This window comes from Macaca nemestrina, chromosome 3 (genome assembly GCF_043159975.1).
Source record: "Macaca nemestrina isolate mMacNem1 chromosome 3, mMacNem.hap1, whole genome shotgun sequence".
In the NCBI taxonomy this organism is placed as follows: Eukaryota; Metazoa; Chordata; class Mammalia; order Primates; family Cercopithecidae; genus Macaca; species Macaca nemestrina.
In genome coordinates this window covers 328,932-351,972 of record NC_092127.1, presented here as the reverse complement: position 1 = coordinate 351,972, position 23,041 = coordinate 328,932, and the positions used below count along the sequence as shown (strand labels likewise).

The 23,041-nt window shown below is 40.3% G+C and overlaps 1 protein-coding gene across 9 annotated transcripts in view; it reads right to left on the bottom strand.

Moving 5' to 3' along the window:
* Positions 1-23,041, bottom strand: part of LOC105466740 (uncharacterized) — a 100,598-nt gene that overhangs the window by 37,682 nt on the left and 39,875 nt on the right. For 5 of the 9 annotated variants that reach the window (XR_011620693.1, XM_071092705.1, XM_071092706.1 and 2 more), the window contains exons 2-4: positions 16,626-16,818; positions 9,768-10,010; positions 7,827-8,054 (exon numbers count right to left, since the gene is read on the bottom strand). Coding sequence is in view for 8 of the 9 variants with exons in the window: in XM_071092705.1 (XP_070948806.1) it covers positions 8,049-8,054; positions 9,768-10,010; positions 16,626-16,818 (442 nt within the window). In the remaining variant the exon portion in view is untranslated. Of the gene's footprint in view, positions 1-7,826; positions 8,055-9,384; positions 10,011-16,625; positions 16,819-23,041 lie in introns of those variants that run through there. The other 4 variants (XM_071092709.1, XM_071092710.1, XM_071092711.1 and 1 more) reach the window with 3 other exon arrangements.

Sequence of the window (23,041 nt, the reverse complement as noted above, 5' to 3'; positions counted from 1 at the left end):
GGGTGACTAGATCAATGATCTTGTCTAGAGTGGGAAGTCGCTGGGAGCAGTGGTGAAATAAGACCCTGAAAAGGAAGGTTTTGTTGGCAGAGAAAGGGATGGAAGACAGGCCTTAATGGGAATGACAACAGGAGATTGCTGACCTCTGAGGGACTGATGGGAGTGACAAGGAAAAAGCAGTAAACTAGCAGAGTGATGGGAAAGGCACCAAGGACAGGTTTCTTCTGCTTTGCAGTTTTTACCAGGGCCTCCCCTTGAGGAAGGCCGTCCTCGCAGGCCCAACATGTCTAAGGTAAAAAGGGTCTGAGTGCTCACCAGTCGCAGCAAAATGGTGGCGCATTAAACGTCGGGACAGTTTCAGCCGTGGGGTGTTTAATCAGCACATATGGGAAGGGCTAGAATAGTTTCTGCTGGGGAATCTATTTTTTCTTCATAATTGACCTTCACCTCTGAAGGTCTAGTCCCGCAACAACCCCTGTAGCTGCAGCAGGCACTACGGCAGAGGCTGCGTGGAGAACAGACCCAGCAGAAGCGGTTGGTTATTGACAAGATACAATGGCCAACCTGTGTTTTCAGGATGCACTGAATGAAATCACCTTCCTTAGAAATGTTTGATAAAATATGCCATCTTTTATGCTGAGAAAAGAATTCAGACACAAATGAATACATATTGTATGATTCCATTTATATGAAGCTTGAAAACCAGCAAAACCAATCTATAGTGACACAAAGCAATTGGTGATTTCCTGGGGCTGAAAAATTACTGGGGAAGACTGACTGCCAAGGGGCAAGAGGGAACTTCCAGAGTCACACAAATGTTCCACATCCTGGGCACACCAGCACACACATTTGTCAAACCACACTGAACTTGATCTTTAAAATGTAGGCCTTTTATTGTATATAAATTATATACCCCTTAAGTTGATTAAAAAGAAGCTGTCTTAACTTTAGAATGTGAAACCCTTCAGAAAGTTCTAAAAATTCTGCACAACTAGTACTGAACACTAGGATACACGTGGGCAACTAATCCTACACAGCTCAGTGCAGGACAAACAGAAAGGTCTTCCTGCAACATGCAATCTAGATGACGAAGAAATGACATACCTCAGAGACCTCTCTTTTCCCCCCGTTTTGGCTTTGATTTTCATGAATTACGAAGTAAGGAAGATTCGGAGTGAATACCACAGCCATGATGCAAAATATATTTAGTTCGTTGAATATTAACATTTTACCATAACCATAATGTACATTTAGTTTGTTGATTATTAATATTTAAGTTTCCTGTATGGAAAAAAATGTATGCATATATAGTTCTCATTCTACATCTAGGTTCATTCATTCTATCTACTGGTCCTTTTATTGCCTTTTAAAATCTGGTGAAGGAATTTATAAGATGACTGTCTAGACCAGAGGAACTCAACTGACAACGGAAGTGATGATTCTGGCAGCCTTACCCTTTACAGACGGTGTTTCACAAGGTCTTGCTCCTGTCGAGGGGTGAGTTGCTTCATGTCTAGGACAAGCCCAAAGTATCCTAAACCAAACAGCACTTACAGGGCCTGCCTGTCTCTAGGCAGCAAAATGTTTTTGTTTATTGGTGTTTTTATTTTTGTCTATAAACGTGTCCGTTTTTGTCTAATCTACAGACCATTCTTTACTGAACACCAGGAACAAGGCATCTTTCAGATGTGGCAGAGCTCAGTGCAAAAGCACTGACCTGACTGGTAATTTGGAGACTTGGGTTCCAATACTGGTTCATCATTAACCAGAGGCATTGCTTCAGGCAAGTCAAGGAACCTCTTTAGATCTAATCTGTAAACTAGGGGAAAAACAATAAATGAAATATAAGAGAAGATTCCTTTAGCTATAGAAGCTTATGATTCTATATGTCAAAACCCCCAGAAAATCTTAGACATCACCTAGACCTTTAAAGATCAGACTTCCCTACGAAGGCATTCAGGACCCTTTAGGACACGTATAAACCCACAACAATAGACCTCATATGCCTGGAGGCTTAACTGGCCCAGGTTGTTGCAAATGACCAAGTTTCTTTCTCTGATATAGCTGAATGGTATTTCACTGTGTGTGTATAGACCATGTTTTATTTATCCAATCATCTGCTGATGGTCGCTTAAGTTGATACCATAACTTGGCTATTGTGAATAGAGCTGCAATAAACACGGGAGTGCAGACGTCTCTTTGGTGTAGATATGGTTTTTGTGTCAATACACAGAAGTGGGACTGCCAGGGCATATGGTAATTCTATTTTTAGTTTTTTGAGGAACCTTCGTGCAGTTGTCCATAAAAGTTGTACTAATTTACATTCCCACCAATGGAGTACGAGAGTTCTCTTTTCTCCATATTCTCACCAAAATTTTTAAATCTCTTCTCTTTTTTAATAGTCATGTTGAGCGGTGTGAGGTGCTGTCTCATTGTGGTTTTAATTTGCATTTCCCTAACAATTAGTGATAGAGTTTTTTCTTTTTACATATATTTGTAGGCATTTGCATATCTTCTCCTGAAAAATGTTTATTCAGGTCCTATGCCCATTTTTTTAATTAGTCTTATTTGTTTTCTTTCTAGAGTTGTTTGAATTCCTTATGCATTTTGGATATTAGCTTCTTATCAGATGTATGGTTTGCAAATATTTTCTCCTAATTTGTAGGTTGTTTCTGTTGTTTCTTTTGTTATACAGAAGCTTTTGTATTTCATGAAATCCCATTCATCTTTTTGCTTTTGTTGTCTGTGGTTATAGAGTAAAATTAAAAACATACTTGTTTTTAATTATGATGATTGGATAAATAAAACATGGTCTATACACACACAGTGAAATACCATTCAGCTGTATCAGAGAAAGAGGCTTGGTCATTTGCAACAACCTGGGCCAGTTAAGCCTCCAGGCACATGAGGTCTATTGTTGTGGGTTTATACATGTCCTAAAGGGTCCTGACTCCCTTCGTAGGGAAGTCTGATCATTAAAGTGCCAGGTGATGTCTAAGATTTTTCTGGTGGTTTTGACATACAGAATAATAAACTTCTATAGCTAAACTACAAACGAATGTCAGGTAGTTTTCTCCCTGTTTTCTTCTAGTAGTTTTACAGTTTCAGATCTTATGCCTAAGTCTCTGACCCATTTTGAGTTAATTTTTTCACATATGAGAAAAGGGTTCAATTTAATTCTTCTATATATAGATATCAAATTTTCCAAAAAAAATTTATTAAAGATATTATTCATTTTATATTGTGTATTCTTGGCACACTTATAGGTTTTTTTTTAAAATCCTTTAAAATCCTTTGCATTTATTTAGTTTTATAATTGATCCTTTGCAGAACCTGGAGAGGGCTTGTGGTTTTAGACTTGGCTGATTGCCTTCCGAACTCTGATTCTGTTGCCAATTGTTTACTGAATCCAGAGGTTTATTTGACCAGAATATACCTTGTAGTGTGTTCTCCCATCAAGAATCACGTATTATCTGGTTGACTCTCCCTGTTTCATGTTGGCAGTCTTTAATGCTCAATGCCTAGATCAGGGGTCAGCAAACTCAAGCCACTGGCCAAATTCTGATAATCATCTGTTTTATTTGGTCTATCAATGCAGCCAGACTCATTTATTTAATAATTATCTATGGCTACCTTATTGAAAATCAACTGATCATACATGTGTTGGGTTAGCTTCTTTCTTGGCTCTCTATCTGATCCATTCATTGATGTGTCTAGTTTTCTTTTTTTGTTTTTTGATGTGATTATTTTTATGGCAGTATTAAGCTGCTGTAGTAGTATAGTTTGAAATGAGGTAGTGTGATGCCTACAGCTTTGTTCTTTTTGCTCATGATTGCCTTGGCTATTCAACGTTTTTTGCAATTCCATGTGAATTGTAGTTTTTTTTTTTATTTCTGTGAAAATGGCATTGAAATTTTGACAGGGATTGTATTGAATCTGCATATTGCTTTGGGTAGTATGTACATTTTAGCAATATTAATTCCTCTAGTTCACAAGCATGGAATATCTTTTTACATCTCTTCACTTTTAGTTGATATGTGTTTTTAAAAGTGAGGTGAGTATCTTGTAGGTAGCATATAACTGGGTCTTGTTTTAATCCATTCAGTCACTCCGTCTTTTTATTGGAGCATTTGATACATTTACATTAAATGTGATGCATTCACATTAAAATGGAAGTGGTAAGTCCTTACCATTCATAATTATGAACGTTACATGAATGTCAAGGTAATTACGAATGTTAAGGACTTACTACTTCCATTTTGTGAATTGGTTTCTGATTGTTTTGTAGATACTTTGTTTCCATCTTCCTTTCTTTCTGTTTTCTTTTGTGGTTTGATGATTTTCTTTAGTGGTATACTTCGAATTCTTTCTATTTTTATCTTGTGGGCCTACTGTTCATTTTTGCTCTGTGATTAGTATGAAGCTTACGTAGAACATCTTACAATTTACACGTATAGCAGTCTATTTAGACAGTTCATATAACTGTTAGGCTGTAACAGTTGTACATAGTCAAAGTCACACAACCCTCCACTTTTATCTCCCAGATATTTTATGTATTTGATATAAGAATTTACATTATTTTATAATATGTATCTCTTGAAAATGTATTTTAGCTAAGTTATTACTAATAATTTTGTCTTTTAACCCCATACTAGGAATAAAATTGCTTTACATATCAACATTATAGTCCTAGGGTATTCTACGTATGACTCTTTATTATGCCATTGAGTTTTGTGCATTTGTACATTTTCTGTTAATAATTATTGGCCTTTTATTTCAGCTTAAGAAACTCCCTTTAGCAATTCCTGTAAGGCAGGCCCAGTGATGATGATCTCCTTTGGCTTTGGTTTGTCTGGGAAAATTTTTATTTCTCCCTCATTTCAGAAAGACAGATTTTCTGAGTAAAATATTCTTGGTTGGCTATTTTTATTTTTCCTTCAACATTTTGAATCTATCATCCCATTCTTTCCTGGCCTTCAGGGTTTCCATTGAGAAATCTGGTGAGAGTCTATTGAAACTACTCTATGTGCTGTGTTGCTTTTTCTCTCTTGCTGCTCTCAGAATTTTTTCTTGTCTTTTATTTGTGATAGTTTAATCATTATACGTCTTGGTAAACTCCTCTTTGGGTTGAATTTGACTGGAGACCTCTGTGCTTGGGTATTGGGATATACCCTCATATTTTATATATATACCTCATATTACGAAAATTCTCAGCCATTCTTTGTTTAAATATGCTTTCTTACCCTTTTTTATCTTTCTTCTCTTTCTGGAATTTATATTATGTATATATTCAGTCTGTTGAGGGTGGCGCATATTTCTGCAGACTTTCTTCATTCTTATTTTTTTTTAATTTTTGCCACTCTGATTGGGTAATATCAAATGTTCTGTCTTCCAGTTCACTGATTCTTCTTCTAGCTTGATCAAGCCTGCTGTGGGAGCTTTCAATTGCATCTTTTCAGTTCAGTCATTGTGATCTTCAAGTCTTGAATTTCTATTGGTTTTTAAGAATTATTTCTGTTTCATTGAAGTTCCCATTTTGTTCATGTATTGTTTTCCAAATTTCATTTAATTTTCTATCCCTATATTATTGTAGTTCATGATCTTCTTTGAGAGGATTTTTCTAAACTCTTTGTCATTTTATAAATTGTTCTTTCCTTGGGGTTCATTGTTGAATCTATTTTAGTTGATTTTTCTTTCTGGAGGTATCATGATTTCCTGAGTCTTTGTTATCCTTGTAAGGATGTTATCTTTCTATCCTTACATTTGTGTCTGCATATTTGAGGTGACAGCCACCTTTCCCAGCTTTGGCAGGTGTTCTTTGACAGGAATAGTCTTCACAGTTTAGTGTAGCCTGTGGTTCTGAGTGGGTCCGCTCATAACAACCCTGAATATGCGGAGCTTCTTTGGGGGTTATTTCATTGATGGCATGCTGCCTTTTCTGTGAGTTTGAGTGGGGCAACTGGCTGGGATCTGCTTCCCAAGCAAGACCACTAAGCTGAACTCTGCAATCAGGATGGACTGCTGGATGGGCACTGCAACTTGCCTCTGACTAGACTGAACCATGAAGTGTAGTATTCTCTGACCAGATGGTCCCTCAATTTAAAGTCAGCAGTTAAACAGGGTTGCAGGAAGCACTCTGCGGTTAGGTGGAGTCTCTGACTAGGATGATGGGACCAGCTTCTGTGCTCGGTAGAAATGCAGTTGAGGTTTGCCTACCTGCTTAGGTGAGGTCTTGGGGTGGGCTTTGAGACTAGGCTGAGCATTAAACTCCTGGGTGTGCGAGGTCAAGCACCAGCTCTTTGCTGAAATTTCCTGTGGTGGTTGTCCCCTTTGTTGGGTGGTGTATGGGTGTGGGCTTTGAGGCCATGCAAAGTACTATTTAAACGCTCCTTGGTGGGGCCAGGTATGGTGGCTCACCCCTATAATCCCAGTACTTTGGGAAGCTGACACAGCAAGATTGCTTGAGCCCAGGAGTTCAAGACCAGCCTGGACAACATAGTGGGACCCCATGGCTACAAAATGTTTAAAAATTAGCTAGGTGTGGTGGTGTGCACCTGTAGTCCCAGTTGCTTGGGAGGCCGAGGCAGGAGGATCACTTGAGCCCAGGAAGTCGAAGCTACAGGGAGCTGTGATCAGGCCACTACTCTAGCTGAGGTGACATAGTGAGACCCTATCCCAAATGATAGTGATAACAGTGATAAACTCCTGAGTACGACAACACTAGCCCTGGGTCTTTGCCAAAATTTGCTGCAGTGGTTATCTCGCTCCCTGGACATGTTCTCAGGGCAGGGTCTGAGGTTGGTCATCTGAGGATTCAAGCCAGGCAGAACTTCCCACCACTTCTGAGGGTGACCAGCTCAGATTTGCAGGTGGGTATGGGGTTAGCTGGTACTATTGATTGGGTGCTACTGCTGGCAGGTGCACAGAGCTACAACCAGGATCTGTCTGCTTGTCACTGTGGACTCTGCCTCCTCTCTTTGCTTCTATCTGACCCAAGGTGGTCCAGCCACGCCATTTCCCTCTATTCCCCAAGATGAGAATCAGACCCAGGGTGGTCCAGCCACGCCATTTCCCTCTCTTCCCCCTGAGGTGAGAATCAGACCCAGGGTGGTCCAGCCACGCCATTTCCCTCTATTCCCCCTGAGGTGAGAATCAGACCCAAGGTGGTCCAGCCACGCCATTTCCCTCTATTCCCCGAGGTGAGAATCAGACCCAAGGTGGTCCAGCCACGCCATTTCCCTCTATTCCCCGAGGTGAGAATCGGACCCAAGGTGGTCCAGCCACGCCATTTCCCTCTATTCCTCTTGAGGTGAGAATCGGACCCAAGGTAGTCTAGCTACGCCACTTCCCTCTATTCCCCCTGAGGTGAGAATCAGACCCAAGGTGGTCCAGTCACGCCATTTCCCTCTATTCCTCCTGAGGTGAGAATCGGACCCAAGGTGGTCCAGCCATGCCATTTCCCTCTATTCCCCGAGGTGAGAATCAGCCCCAAGGTGGTCCAGCCACGCCATTTCCCTCTATTCCCCCTGAGGTGAGAATCGGACCCAAGGTGGTCCAGCCATGCCATTTCCCTCTATTCCTCCTGAGGTGAGAATCGGACCCAAGGTGGTCTAGCTACGCCACTTCCCCTCTATTCCCCTTGAGGTGAGATCAGAGTGAGCTTCCTGGGGAGCATCTCAGAATGCTAAGGAAGCTTCGTGTCTGCCTCTGATTCTCCTTTTGCTCTGTAGGAACAGTAGTTTCTGGGGAATTCTATCCGTGAGGTGCTGTGCTGACTTAGGGGAGGAGGAGGAGTGACATGGTCAACATGGGATTGTTTTTCTTACCCTTTAATGTAGTGTTTATTCCATTCTGGACCACACAGCTGACTCTGGCTTATTCCCATATGTTAGGGTTTTCACCAAGGTATTCTTGTCTGCAGGTGGTTGCTAGCTGAACTTTCTGCATGTGGCAGGGGGCAGGAGATGGGAGCGAAGCCTGGGTCCTCTTATTCTGCCATCTTGCTGGTGTCATTCCAAATCACAATTATCAATTTTGCTGAATGCAAGTTACAACTGTAAAAACATTTCCAGAATTTTGAGAGCATATAACATTATTAGACCATAAGTCTCTAACAGATTTAAGGACCATCCACAGTATTCCATAAGGAATAGATCAAAATGTCATTTTAGAAAAGTGGCATTTCCACGTGTGGTCGCCTATGTGTTTTCTTACTTTCTTCAACACTGTTGCAAAGTTGGCCTACTAAATGAGGCTAGCGAGAATGGGTTCTTTTTTTAATGGAGTGGCAAACGTAGTAACTATTTCTTCCATTGTATTCTCTCATAACTCTTTGGGCTCTGGAGTCACAATTATTTGTGACATGTTTGGATTCATAGAATTGCACTCTTCATAATTTACCTGTCTCAGGGCACAAGTACAGAGAAAGCAGTCAGGAAATAAACATGGTCTAAAAGATGAATTTGCAGTCTGCTCTGAGGGTCAGTAAGCTAGCCCTCTGCCAAACCAAGGCAAGTAGAGAATTCCATGATGAGGCCTGAAGAACCACATGCTAGAAGATATTTTGTACATTGTTACCTAGAAGATGCCAAATGACCCTAAATATTGCCTGTAATTAAGCACAAAATGACAAGTTTATGCTAATACTTTAAAGAAAGCACATGCTTTAGAATACATTTAGTGAATGTTTCTGCTCTCTTGGGACAAGCAGAGTATTGAGTTTGAACACTGAACCAACCTAGTCAGTAAGTATTTAAGCAGTACCTGCTGTAAGTAACTGGTGAAATAATACTGATTGCACTAACATACGACATTTCAAGTGTATTTCAAGGTGTGACTCTGCTTGAATGAAAGGTGGTTGCTTTTTCAATAGTGTGGCATTTATTATTAACCTGTCAGAACAGCGGCTTAAATAAGAATGATTAGAACAACATGTCTAACACTCTGGCCTTAATATAAAAACAACTTGAAAATAGGTATTTCTCTTTTTGTATCCATCCTTCTGATTACAAGCCTAAAAAATGTGTGTTCCTTTCTTCAAAAATATTTATTCCATACCCACCTCTGTGCTGTTTGCCGGGAAACAGAGGACAGCAAAACCGGCACATCACTACCTAATGGGGGTATAGTCTGGCAGAGAAGACAGACATTTCAAAATCATCTTATAAACAACATGCATATTCTAGTCATAATCTGTGATAAATGCTGTGAAGGCAAAGAATGTGCAGAAATAAAAATAAGGGGCGTAATTTAGAGACGGACGAGGGAAGCTGTTATGAAAAAGCTCTTCAAGGAAGTCAGATCTGATAAGTAGTAGTGACTCAAGCAAACCTCAGGTGAGTCTCTTAGGCAGAGGGATCAGCATATACAACATTCCTGGGTCAGGCAAGAGCTTAGCTTGTTCAAGAAATTGAAAAAAGGCCAGTGAAAGCAATGACAGCAACCTGAAGCTCGAAAGTAAAGAGCGGAAAGATGAAACAGACATCGCAGGCAATGCTAATGATCTTTTCCTTGATACTAATTATAAGGGGAAGTGCATTTGTTCTGCAATGTCAATCAGCTCACTTCCAGGCCTCCCTGTGAAAGCACTTGTGTTTCCGTTTTCTCTGGTCTGCTGTACTACTTTTCTTCACTAGTTCATTCATTTACCAGTGGGCAACCATAACAAAACTCACAAACTGGGTGGCTTCAAACAACAGGAATTTATTCTGTCTCAGTTCTGGAGAGCAGAAGTCTGGAAGCAAGATGACAGTATGGTTGACTCTTACTTGGAGACTCAGAGAGAGGAGTTGTCTCCTGCCTTCCTCCCAGCTTCTGACAGTTGCCATCAGTCCCTGGCGTCCCCGGGCTTGTAGCATTGTCAGTCCAATCTCTGCCTTCTGGTCACGTGGCTTCTCCTGGAGTGTCTCCGTGTCTGTGTACACATTTCCGTCTTTTGGATACCACTGTGGGCTAGGGCTCATCCTAAGCCAGTATGAGCTCATGTTACCTTGATGATACCTGCAAAAATCCTATTTCCAAACAACGTCATAGTCAAGGTACCCAGGGTTAGGATTTAAACAAGTCTTTTTGAGGGATGCAATTTCATCACCAATAGAAAGCTATTGAAGGATTTTTACCAAGGGAGTAAAATTGAGGCAGGAAAACAGGGTCTGGAGGAGGGAACTTAAGGCTGATTTGTGCTGAATCAAGGAAAAGCACCAGGGTGTGGGGTCAAGGGATCTGAGGCCAATTGGTGCTGACTTCTCAAAGCTGGATCAAAAGGAGGATGCCTGGGTCTGGGGGCAGGGAACCTAAGGCCAGTGAACATGAACTTCCTAAAGATAAACCAAAACGAGAAATCCCATCTCTCCACACGTTCCACACCGAGCAACAAAGGATCAAATCTCCCTGCAGCCCTCCCGCTTCCAGCACACCTCAGATGGAAAGGGAGAGGGCCCTGACTGGCCAAGCACGGGCCACCCCTCCATGTGCAGAGGCCACCAGTTCACCTCAGCCCTTAATTAGCCAGGGTCCCCAAACCCTTCATCCAGACAAGAGGCAACTGACAGGAGCCTCAACAGGGGTACTTCAAACCCAGAAAATGGGCTCCTGCCCCACCCTGTGGAGGGCTGTCTTGCTTCAGTGAATTCAGCTGTCACTGCTTTGTTCTTGTGTCTCATTCCTTTGTTGCTTTGTGGGTTTTGTCCAATCCTTGTTCAAAACACCAAAGAACCTGGACAACTGACAAAACTCGAGGCCCTCCTTCCAGTAACAATATAATCCTATTTTCACTTAACATCACTTTGGCTGCTTGCCAGAAAATGGATTGGAAAGAGGCTAAAGAAGAGGGTGAGATAGATTGAGAGACTGTTTTGTATTTTGGATTCCATCTTGGTAAAAGTTTTCTGAAAAATTTTTGCCATATACAATATATAGAAATAAATATTTCTAAATCTTTAAAACATTTAGCTAGGCAAGAAATAATAATAATATAATTAACTTTAAAGGGAATAAAAATATTTACAGGCCAAAAAATAAAAAGAAGACTTAAATTCCGAATGGTGAGCTATCACTGTGGCTGTGGAGTGATCAGGCAGCAGCCTCTGGGCCTGAAGGCTTGCATTTCGCGTGGTACAGGGGACCGGAGGAGAGGCATGATCTCAGCCCAAAGAGGAAGTTACAAGTAAGGTCTACGAATAAAGCCAGCACCCATAAAATTGATGTAAATGTTTATATATTTTATATAGATTATATAGAAAGATATATAATGACTGGGCGTGGTGGCTCATACCTGTAATTCCAGATGTTTAAAAAGATGACAAAAGATCCACTGTTTAAAAAAATGACAAAAGATGACCCAAAAATGCCATTCTCAGTTTGGACTCAGAGTGACAAAAATAGATGATTTTCATGACAATAACTACACAGTTGACACACTCTGGAGTTGGGTTTAAAATCATACTACCTGGTAATTCCAGGAAAGTTCAAACCAAGAAACTATTTTACAGAACCTTGACTCGGTTATGCTTTGGAATGCTCAATAAACGAAAATGCAAATTCTATGCAGAAGGTGCACCCTCAACCTAAACCTTGACAGATTCTTGCACATAAAGCCCAGACATTTAAATGTGAGCTTAATCCAAAATATATTTTTAAAAAAGCAAAATACAAGAGTTAGCAGAAACAACCAACAGCAGAAATAAACCACCAAGGACTTTCATGTATAAAAATATTGGATACAAACGATAAAATAAGTATATTAAAAATTATTCAAAAAAGAAATTGAAATTATGAACTAGAAACAAAATGCTATACCAAAAAAATCAGGCTATTTGAAAAACGAATCAAAAAGAATCTCTCAAACAGAAAATGTAATCACTCAAATTAAAAATTCCATAGGTAAGATAAACAAAAGATTAATGTAGCTAAGAAAATAATGACTGATAGAGAAATTACTAGAACGAAGCTCAGAGACATAATGGAGATAATGAAATGCAAAATATGAAAGAAGGTTAAGATACACGAAGAGCAGCCCTCAAAGACAGGACAGGTTCTGAAGAGTGGCCAGAAGGCGAGGATTGGCTGGGCGTGGTGGCTAACACCTGTAATTCCAGCACTTTGGGAGGCCAAGGTAGGTGGATTGCTTGAGCCCAGGAGTTTAAGACCAGCCCAGGCCACATAGTAAAACCCCATCTCTATAAAATTAAAAATTAAAAATCTAAAAAAAGGAGGTGAAGATGGAGAAATAAGAGAAACCAAACATTCCTAAGCAGATTAGATGAAAAGAAACCCACATCTAGGCACAAACTTCAACTCCAGGCCACCAAAATTAAAAAAAAATAAATAAAGATCTTAAAAACAGCCAGAGTAAAAACTTTACCTTCCATGAAATAGCAGTTATATGAAAAACAATTTTTCCCAACAGTATCAGTGGATCCGGAACAAAGCCCTAGCCTAAAATTCTGACAGAAGACAGCATCCCTCTCAAGATGTCTGGTCAGCAAACTATTGCGTCATAATTAGGACACAATAAATGCATTTTAGGCAAGCAGAATCTGTGTTTAATATAATCAGACTCTTGTTAAAGGAATTACTAAAGGAAATACTTCAGATACAAGTAAAATGATTCCATAAAAAGGATCTGGGATGAAAAAAAGGAACAATAAACAAGGAAACTGGTATAAATGAAATAATAAAAACAGTGTAAATATGTGGAGGCAGAATCTAAATAATGCACAAAAATACAATGTGAAGCAGGAGGCAATTGATGGGAATTAAGATACAACATTGCTAGGGAGGAGAACAGATTCATTTTGGATTTTATTAAGATTAAGAGCAACCATAGAATGATTAGAAAAAGGATTTATGGCTTCCAAATGAGTAGAGAGGGTAAAAATAATTTTAAAATCAAAATTTAGTCAAAAAAGAGAAAGAAAGAAGAAAGAAAGAAAGAAAGAAAGAAAGAAAGAAAGAAAGAAAGAAAGAAAGAAAGGAAGGAAAAGAAAGAAAGAAAGAGAAAAAAGAAAAGAAAAGAAAGAGAAAGAAAGAAAGAAAGAAAGAAAGAAAGAAAAGAAAGAAAGAAAGAAAGAAAAAGAAAGAAAGAAAGAAAGAAAGAAAGAAAGAAAGAAAGAAAGAAAGAAAGAAAGAAAGAAAGAAGGAAGGAAGGAAGGAAGGAAGGAAGGAAGGAAGGAAGGAAGGAAGGAAGGAAGGAAGGAAGGAAGGAAGGGGGGAGGGAGGGAGGGAGGGAGGGAGGGAGGGAGGGAGGGAGGGAAGAAGGGGAAAGAAGGAAGGAAGGAAGGAGAGAAAGAGGGAGAAAGAGGGGAGGAAGGAGAGAGGGAGGAGAGAAAGAAAGAGGGAAAGGGAAAGAAAAAGGAAAGAAAAGGACAATATAGTAACAGGAGGAAAACGTAAAGCACAAAACTAGATGATGACAATAAATCCAACTCTGAAAGAAATCATACAAAATATGTGGATCAAAATCATCAATTTAGAAACAAAATTTTAGACCCAGTCTTTAATTCAGTAGCATATTATTTATAAGTTACATATTTGAAACACACAAGCTCCCTCTCTCCTCCAAAGAAACTAGATTAGATGATAAAAGGCAGGAAAGAGAACGAACCTTTGTTTATAACCTACTGTAATGTACCTTTTCATAATTTAAATTATGTCTCAGAGTTAGATTTTATTATTTCCATATTGCAGACTGGGGAATTGGGGTGCAGTGCTTAAGGGCTATACCCAGTCACACTTGGCAGTAATTTGCAGAGCAAAGATCTGCAAAGACTGGCTCTTGCTGATGTCAACACACTGCCATGTGCAACAAAGTGGCTTTCAGACCAGGATGGTGGAACTGAGACAGTCTTATGAAGACCAAGTAGCAGGTGAAAAGGAAACAGAGTGACTCTCTGCTGATTGTCCCGTTAACTGGTTCTCAATGTTTTCTGTTTTCATTTCTTCGGGGCAGTGAACACACACACCACTGAATTCAGAAATCTTTATATTGTAAACTACTTTGTTCATTCTCTACTAAATTCACCTGGTCTGCAGAATTTGAAAAGCTGCACAGTTTGTTCTTTCTGATCAATTGTTTTCACTCAAAAATGTTTTTTATTCCTTTTGATCAATTGTTTTTATTCAAAATGTTTTACGTAAGGAGTTCAACATTTTAGTAAGAATGGGCTACCCGTGAGAATGGGCTACCCATGCAGGCACCTACCTGCTCACTGGTGAAGAATGAACATAAATATTGTCCAGGGAAATTGAGAAGGCAGCTGATGTGTTTCTGCAAAGAAGCTGCCATCTCTTTCTTTCCATCTCTCTCTCCCTAAGAAAGGCAGATCAGGTCTAAAGCCCTGGCAGGTTACCTGTGTTTCTTCTAGAAGTCAAGCCTACGACGGAGTGGTAGGAGCCAAAGGCAAGAGGAAAGAACTGGAACAGAGCTGGGCACAGCGTGTGGCTAAGTCCACAACATAAAAAGCTGAGGTCACCTGATGCTTTCATTTCAATAGCTGACACCTTGCATAAGGCTTAATTTTTTAGGTACAAATTGTTAACATAATACATTTTAATCTTTTTAAGATGATGCATAGTTTGATCTTGTATATATAAAATTTTACTTTTTGCCTGTCTCGAACTCGCTAAGTAGCCGTTCTTCACCCTCTCTGTGTGTGTAAGCGTATGCACGTGCCTGTGAGAAGATATACGGAGAGAAACAATAAGATGTCTGACATGACGTTCACTTAATTTCATAAGGAGAATTTCTAAGTAGTAGATTTTAGATGGTATCTGTTTTCACTTTCACTTCGGTTTTTTTTTTTTTTTTTTTTTTTTTGAGACAGAGTCTCGCTCTGTCACCCAGGCTGTAGTGCAGTGGCGCGATCTCGGCTCATTGCAAGCTCCACTTCTGGGGTTCACGCCATTCTCCTGCCTCAGTCTCCTGAGTAGCTGGGATTACAGGCGTGTGCCACCATGCCTGGCTAATTTTTGTATTTTTTAGTAGAGACAGGGTTTCATCATGTTGGCCAGCTGCTGACCCCGTGATCCGCCTGCCTTGGCCTCCTAAAGTGCTGGGATTACAGGCGTGAGCCACCATGTACAGCCTTGAATTTTTTAAAATGAGAATGCAACTTAATAAAATTTCTTAAATAATTCATGCTTATTATAGAACATTTAGAAAACATTAAAAAGTATAAAAGAGCAAAATAAATATAACTGCTGATTCTTTCACTGTTAACATTTTAGTGTGTTTTCATTACAATCCACGTGCATGTTGAATCTGGACTCCTACTTTTTTTACATAATGTGCTTTTTCTGTGTCCTTCATTACTTGGAGGCATGGAGAATGGGACTATATTCCAGGAGTCTGGAGAGTGAGGAATGATGGTGATCTGGACTCTGGTTGTGGGAGTAGAAATGAAAGTAAATGAAGAAACCTGAGAAATATTTAGAGATAAGATTGACAGAACACAGTGATGGACTTGATGTGAATTTTGAAATACCTTTATGTGTTTTATTTCCACAATTGTAAAGGTCTCATAATGTTGTCACAAATCATGCACAAAGAATGCAAGTCCAACAATATCTTCATTGGAGATACATGCAAATGTCTTACAAAGTCAGAGTTTTAAATTGTGAATTCATGTGCCAGCATATTTACTTAAAGGGTATAAAGAATAATGTTACAGGTATTATATTTTCTAATAATTTTACTCAACACTCTGAATGTACATAGTCTACCCTAAAGATCAGATAGAGATGACAGGATCTGAAATGATACACGAGAAAAAGTCTTGGCTCTTAACCAGAGACTTCCATGGCATATTTCTGTCTTCACTACATAACAGTGAGGTCTATTAAAAATCCAAAACTGAAGCAAATTCACCTTTTTATACTGCTTCAATAATTGTGTTTTGAGGGTCTTTGCTACATGCTTGTAGTATATTATACTTTCAAAGCTATATGACTGATTTATGAAGAAACACACGTGTCCTGTGCGTCACAAAAGCACATTTGGATATTATTAAACAGAAAAGATAAAATATTACATAGGTCTGAAGAATTAATTTTAAAACGTTTCTTTAAGATAAACAGTGTATCAACTATATCTTAAATGTCATCGCTTTGGATGACCAACTAGGCAAATTTACAGACAACCACATGGCTAAAAAGGAATTATTTTGGTCTCTTTGTCATAAACTATTATGTCCAAAGACAGCAGCAGCATCTCCATCGACCCTGCAGTGGGAAATCTGCCCTGTCACCAGTGGCATCTCCACGGGCAACAAGGGAGAGAATATACTTCACACTACACATAATTCCTCAAAGAATTTTCTCATTTTGAGATAGGCTCAAAAACGATCCGCTAAATAAAATTCTAGCAATCACAGGTAAGAAGGAAGGAACTGTCAGCATTCCATCCTTCGGGCTGTAATTCAGAACTGCTATACGAGTCACACGCTGCTCTTATCAGAAATCTGCTTTCTTAGCTTTTCTTTACACATTCCAACCTATCTTCACATACACTGAGATTTCTGGGAGGAAATGAGCCCTCTAACTTACAATTATTGGTTGCTATTTTATGACTTGCCAGGTCTATGGCATTCAGAATTAAATCACATAGGCATGCATGCTGTGCGTCTTACCTGGCCAAGGCCCAACTCAGCCAGCCATGTGGCCCTGGGAATGGCCCCTCTGCTGATTGGCATTGGTCTGCAGGATTGATGCAGCCACCCCAGGACCTCCTGAGTTCTCAAGGTTCCTTGAAGAATTGCAGGGACTCCGCTTCCTTGATTACTGCAACTGGAAGGTGCAGCAAGCTCTGCCCAGGACAAAGAGCTGGAATAGAAAGGCAACCACGACACTCACTAGCAACATTGTCTCCCTAGGTGAAGGTCATTGGAGGTCAAGCGTCCGATAAACCTATATCATGGGGGATTTATTCATTCATTCCATAAATATTTCCTGAGGGTCTACTGTGTGCCAAGCACTATTCCCCACATCATCAGTACAGAATAGCCAACAAAAGAGGCAAAAACACCTTTGCTCGTGGAGCCTACATTTCACATTTTGGAAGGCTTCTTGGGTCAAAAGAACCCAGAGAGAACGGCTGCATCCCTTCTCCTGCAGCACCAGAGAAGACCCTGCTGCTGCACTCTACAACAGACAGGTCCAGGAAAGAAAATTCGAGCTCCTGGTTACAAATGATAACTAACAACAAAGACTACAGCAACTGAGATGTTATGTTTTCTGCAAAGCTGAATTTCTCTAGTCCTAGTAAACATAAAGCTGCACTTTTCTTAGAAAAGTCAAGGGGAAATCAGAGGATGAATAATCGGAACCCTTGCCATCTGATACTCGCCTGATGCTGCACTGCCTGTTCTTAAGAGGAGTTACCTTGTGTTCATTACCTTAGAGAAAAGAAAGACAGGAAGAGAAAACTGTCACAGATGCTGGGAAAGTAAGTAACAGAAAACCATAGTAACGTGAGGAGTCACTCTCAGAAAGACTTTAAATCCTCTCTCACTCTCTAGCACATGGAGGCCAAGGGACCTTTAGAAAAATCAGGGAGAAGGATGGATAATATCTCAGCACCACAGTGCTCCCAGGAACACAAGATGGAAGTGTGAGGCAGGGGCCCTATCTTTCAGCAGCTTCTACTCATTTGTAAGAAAACAAGGCTTGTTTTCTTATTTAAAGAACAAATCCTATATCCACCATCTGAATTATTTTTGGCATCTGAAGAGGGATGGAGACTATGAGGCAAATTTAACAGAAGAAATATTTTATTTTACAACTTTGATTTGAATTTATTAAATTTATCTTGACTAAATCCAAGAATAAGATTATACAACCAAAACATAGCAAAGGGCGGGGGAAGTTTTGAGGTTTTTTCCCAATTACAAAGCCTACTAGGGACTAATAATGGGGAAAACATTCTCATGGGGCTGGATTCTGCAAAACCCAGTGACAAAGAAACAAGAAAGTAAGAATTGCAGTTTATTTCCATTCTCTTTTTTTCCGTTATTTTATCTTTCTTAACCTATAATATATATTATCTTGCTTCCTCTAAAAGTGAGCTCACTAAAAGTGAGCCTTCCTTTCATGACAATTGCAGCCCAGATGTATCTATTTGGAAATTTTTTATATGAACGCAGTGTCTATATCTATATAATGTTCATTTTTGTAGTCTGTAGATCTGAATGAGTGATTAAATTCATTCTACAAATGGCTCACTTGAAATAATAAAGAGACCATTCCTTAACATATAAGCACAAAAATTAAAGTCAATTTGCAATCTTGATCAAAGATATCGGAAGTCACAAACAAGGCTGATTAAGAAAGCAAAGCAACATGAACATTCTGTAACTTGATCACAATCCATAATGAGTGTTGCCCAGAAGAGAGCCTTTTAGCAATTCAAAGGCCCCGTGTGCCTAAGAGTTAATTCCTACTTGCCCAGAGTGTACAGCTTCATTCTCAGCACAACATATAAAATGCTGGGAATTGCCCTGATTTTTGACTGTGCCAAAGAACTGCCACTGAGCCATGAGGAAGACAGCCTCGCAGGAGAAACAGGAGAGTACGGCTTTCCCACGGCAAAGGGCAAGAGACCTGAACTCTGCTGTGAAGAAGGAAATCGTCCCAGAAAGTCTAGAGCTAGAGTCCTCCCAAATTCTTTATCAGCTCATCCTAAGAGCTCACTGGATGGCTTCTGCGGGGGGTCATTAATCCTTCTCCTCCCTCGGCAGCTCTAGTCCACAAGTATCCAGTTTCACACGCAGCTGCAAGACGCTCCACTCCACGGCCACAGTCCAGGACGCAGTCTTCACAGACTTTTTGATCAAATGGATCAAGAGTAGAGGGTCTGTCCATGAATAATAAAACACAGGGAGGAAATAAGGCCCATGGAACGGAGTCTCTCGTTGGGTTGAGAATATATATACCCAAATATTCTTTTTCATTCCTTTGTAGGGGCAAGAAAGGTTTCTTTTCCTCACCCATCACTAGGCCTGCGGCCGATGCCCCTGTAACAAAGTACTGATCAAGGAGAGAAAAGCATACACGTTTATTTAAGAACTTTTATGTGGCACAGGAGTCTTCATAAGAAAATGACCCAAAGAAACAGGAAACCTTGTTTATCTTGTGCTTAGTTAGGTTTGATGAGCAGTGGACGCCATGGGGGGGTACAATTGGACAGAGTGGGTATGCTGTCATGGAGATGAACTGGGGGAACTTAGCAAGACCTGTGTGTTCAGATTCTTCTCTGTGTCCTTGTGTCTTCAGAGATAAGGATGTTTCTTTCTTCTGGGTATAAGGACTGTTCCTCTGAAAGGAAGTCTTATGATCTGCTCCTGGGAGGCAGAGAGTGACCTGCCTGCTTCTGCTTCTTCTCAAATGCCACTTGAGTTATCTCAGCTGATGCCCTTCCTGGGAGACAAAGCCCTCTTTGAGTATTTCAGGATTCCAAAATAGACTCCATTCCTTGGATTTACCAAAAGCACTAACCTAAAGGGCCTGTCGGGAAGTTCACCAGAAAGAGAAACCTATTTCCCTGTAAGGGAAGCGGCTGGATGGTTCCGCCCCAGATTCTCTGATGGGGACCTCACGTGGGATACAGCCCTGGTACAGCTCCTCTGTCTCGGTCATTAGAAGTAAGTTAAATGAAAGTGGTTTTCTGATATAGTAATTGCTTAATTGCAATTTCAACTAATTATACCCCTCAGAATCTCCTTGAATTCTAATAACTAAGTAACTAAATGTCTACTAAGTACCTATAATTGTGCTATCAAGAGTAACAAGTGAGGCTGGGTGCAGTGGCTCATACCTGTAATCCCAGCACTCTGGGAGGCCAAGACAGGTGGATCACTTGAGGTCAGGAGTTTGAGACCAGCCTGGCCAACATGGCAAAACCCGGTCTCTACTAAAATTACCAAAATTAGTTGGGCATGGTGCCGGGCGCCTGTAGTCCCAGCTACTCGGGAGGCTGAGGTAGGAGAATCACTTGAACCCAGGAGGTGGAGGTTTCAATGAGCCAAAATCACGCCATTGCACTCCAGCCTGGGCGACAGAGGGAGACTCTCATTTAAAAAAAAAAAACAAAAAAGAGCAATAAGTGAATAATGTGCAATATTATTCTTTCTACCGCTTCCTACGCGTTGCATTTACATATGTTCTTATGTTTTTTATGAGAATTATGTAGTGTGCAATGTGTCTTTTCAACAGTGAGACTAAAATCTTCTCATATCTCTTCTTTGGCCTTAAAAATTAATTTTGATGCTAAGTAATTCATCTACATTACTACTCTGTGCTAACTAACCTAAATAGTACACTATTTTCATTTACCCAACGTTTTTATATCATTCCTGCTAACAGTTCCAAACATAAGCTGTACTCATCATCAGTTAGTTCTAACGAGTTTAGGTGCTCCCCCAACGTGCTCTGACAGCACCCCGAACATCCTGCGTACGAGCTTTGATCATCCTGTATTGAAATGAGAAAATCCTGCATTTCCACTTTCTGCTAACCCCAGCGTAACACGTCTGCACAGTAGGGACTGTGTGTGTCTTCCTCATCCTTGCAGTGGCAGTGCCTGGGATAGGTGCTCAGTTGCTGAATGGCCACAGCCCATGTGTTCTTTCTGTAGTGTGTGTCTCACTTGGAGGCTCAGCTGCTGACACAGGTCGAACTTGGACACAAAGTTCTTCCCCACCAGTCTGTTTCAAAGGAGCTCGACCACGCCCCAGCCCACTTTGACCCTTTCGGTATTGATTTTCAACTGCGGGTTTTCTACTCCTTGAAAGCATAACAAACAAAAGAACCTTTCTTTTTCAGTAAATTCTGAAACATAATTACCTTACCAGTCATGCCAGGTGAATCTCATTAAGCTCTTTTGTTTAAGTTAATGCTAATTCATAAAAGAAAGTATCCTAAATTCTGACTTTAACAAATAGGAAAGATCAGGGACTTGTCTAATTCAACTCACAAAATTCAGCCACATTTCACCTCCACGTGTTCAGCTAACTGGAAGTTTCAGTGCTTTTTTTCAAATGGCATGGGCTCACTTTGTGTCTGTGTCACATTTAGGTAATTCTAGCAATATTTCAAAATTTATCACTGTATTTGTTATGGTGCTCCGTGGTCAGTGACCTTTGACGTTACTGCTGTGTTCTGGGCACCATGAGCCGCATCCATGTACGATGGCATGTTTAACTGACACATGTTGTATGGACTCTGACTGCCTCCCTAACCGGCTGTTTCCCCATCTCTCTTCCTCTCCTTGGGCCTCCCTATTTTCTGAGACTCAACAATAAGAAAATTAGGCCAATTAATAATCCTACAGTGGCCTGTACCTGTTCCTGTAAAAGGAAGAGTCTCATGCATTTCTCACTTAAAATCTAACACTAGAAATGAAGCTTAGTGAGGAAGGCATGTCAAAAGATGAGACGGGCTGAAAGCTAGGCCTCTCAGACAAAACCGAGAGCCAAATTGTGAACGCAAAGGCCAAGTTCTTGAAGGACGTTAATCCAGTGAGCACGCTGTGGTAAGACAGTGAAACAGCATTGTTGTTGGTATGGAGAGTTTAATGGTCCGAATAGAAGGCCCAACCAGCCAGAATGATCCTTTACGCCAAATCCTAATTCAGAGGAAGGCCTTGATTCTCTTCTGTTCTATAAAGGCTGAGAGAAGTGTGGAAGCTGCAGAAGAAACGTTTGAAGCTAGCAGAGGTTGGTTCATGAGGTTTAAGGAAAGAAGCCCTCTTCATAGCATAAGAGTGCAAGGTGAAGCGGGAAGTGTGACGGAGAAGCTGCAGCAAGTTACTTCTGCTGCAGCAGCAGATCTAGCTCAGATCATCGATGAAGGTAGCCACACTACACAATTGATTTTCAGTGTAGATGAATCAGCCTTCTGCTGGAAGGCATGTCATCTAGGACTTTCACAGTTAGAGAGAAGTCAATGCTTGGCTTCAAAGCTTCAGAGGACAGGCTGAGTCTCATGACGGGTTAATGCATCTGGCGACTTTCAGTTAAAGCCGATTTGCCCTTACGATTCCAAAAATTCCAGGGCCCTTAAAACTTATGCTAAACCTACTCTGCCTGTGCCCTACAAATGGGACAACAAGGCCTGAATGACAGCACGTCTATTTACACTACGGTTTACTCAATATTTTAAGCTCACTGTTGATACCTACTGCTCAGAGAAAAACATTTCTTTCAAAATGTTAGTACTCCTTGACACCTAAGAGCTCTGATGGAGACATACAAGGAAATCAACTTTGTTTCCATGCTTACTAATACAAGGTCATTCTGAAGCTCAGGGGTGAAGGAGTCATTTCAACTTCCAAGTCTTATTATTTAAGAAATACATTTCATAGGGTTTTCACTGTCATCATGATTCCTCTGATGGATTGGGCAAAGTAAACTAAAAACCTTATGGAGAGGACTCACCATTCTAGATGCCATTGAGAACATTCATGATTCATGGGAGGGGTCAAAATTCAACATTAACAGGAGTTTGGAAGAGGTTGATTAAAATCATCATGGATAACTTTAAGGAGTTCAAGACTTCAGTGGAAGAAGTAACTGCAGATGTGGTAGAAAGAGCACAAGAACTAGAATTAGAAGTGGAGCCTGAAGATGTGACTGAATTGCTGCATCTCATGATCAAACTTGATGAAATAAGGACTTGCTTTTTATGGATGAGAAAAAAAAGTGGGTTTTTTTTGTTGTTGTTGTTGTTGTTTTGTTGTGTTTTGGGGGGAAGAAATCTCCTCCTAGTGAAGATACTATGAACATTGTTGAAATGACAATAAAGGATTTGGAATATTCAATAAACTTAGTTCATAAAGAAGCAGGAGACTTTGAGAGGATTGACTCTATTTTGAAAGAAGTTTTACTGTGGGTAAAATGCTATCAAACAGCGTCACATGCCACAGAGAAATTTTTCATGTAAGGAAGGGTCAATTGATGTGGCAAACTTCACTGCTGTCTTAAGAAACTGCTGTCTTATTTTAAGAAATTGCAGGCACGGTGGTTTATGCCTGTAATACCAGAAATTTGGG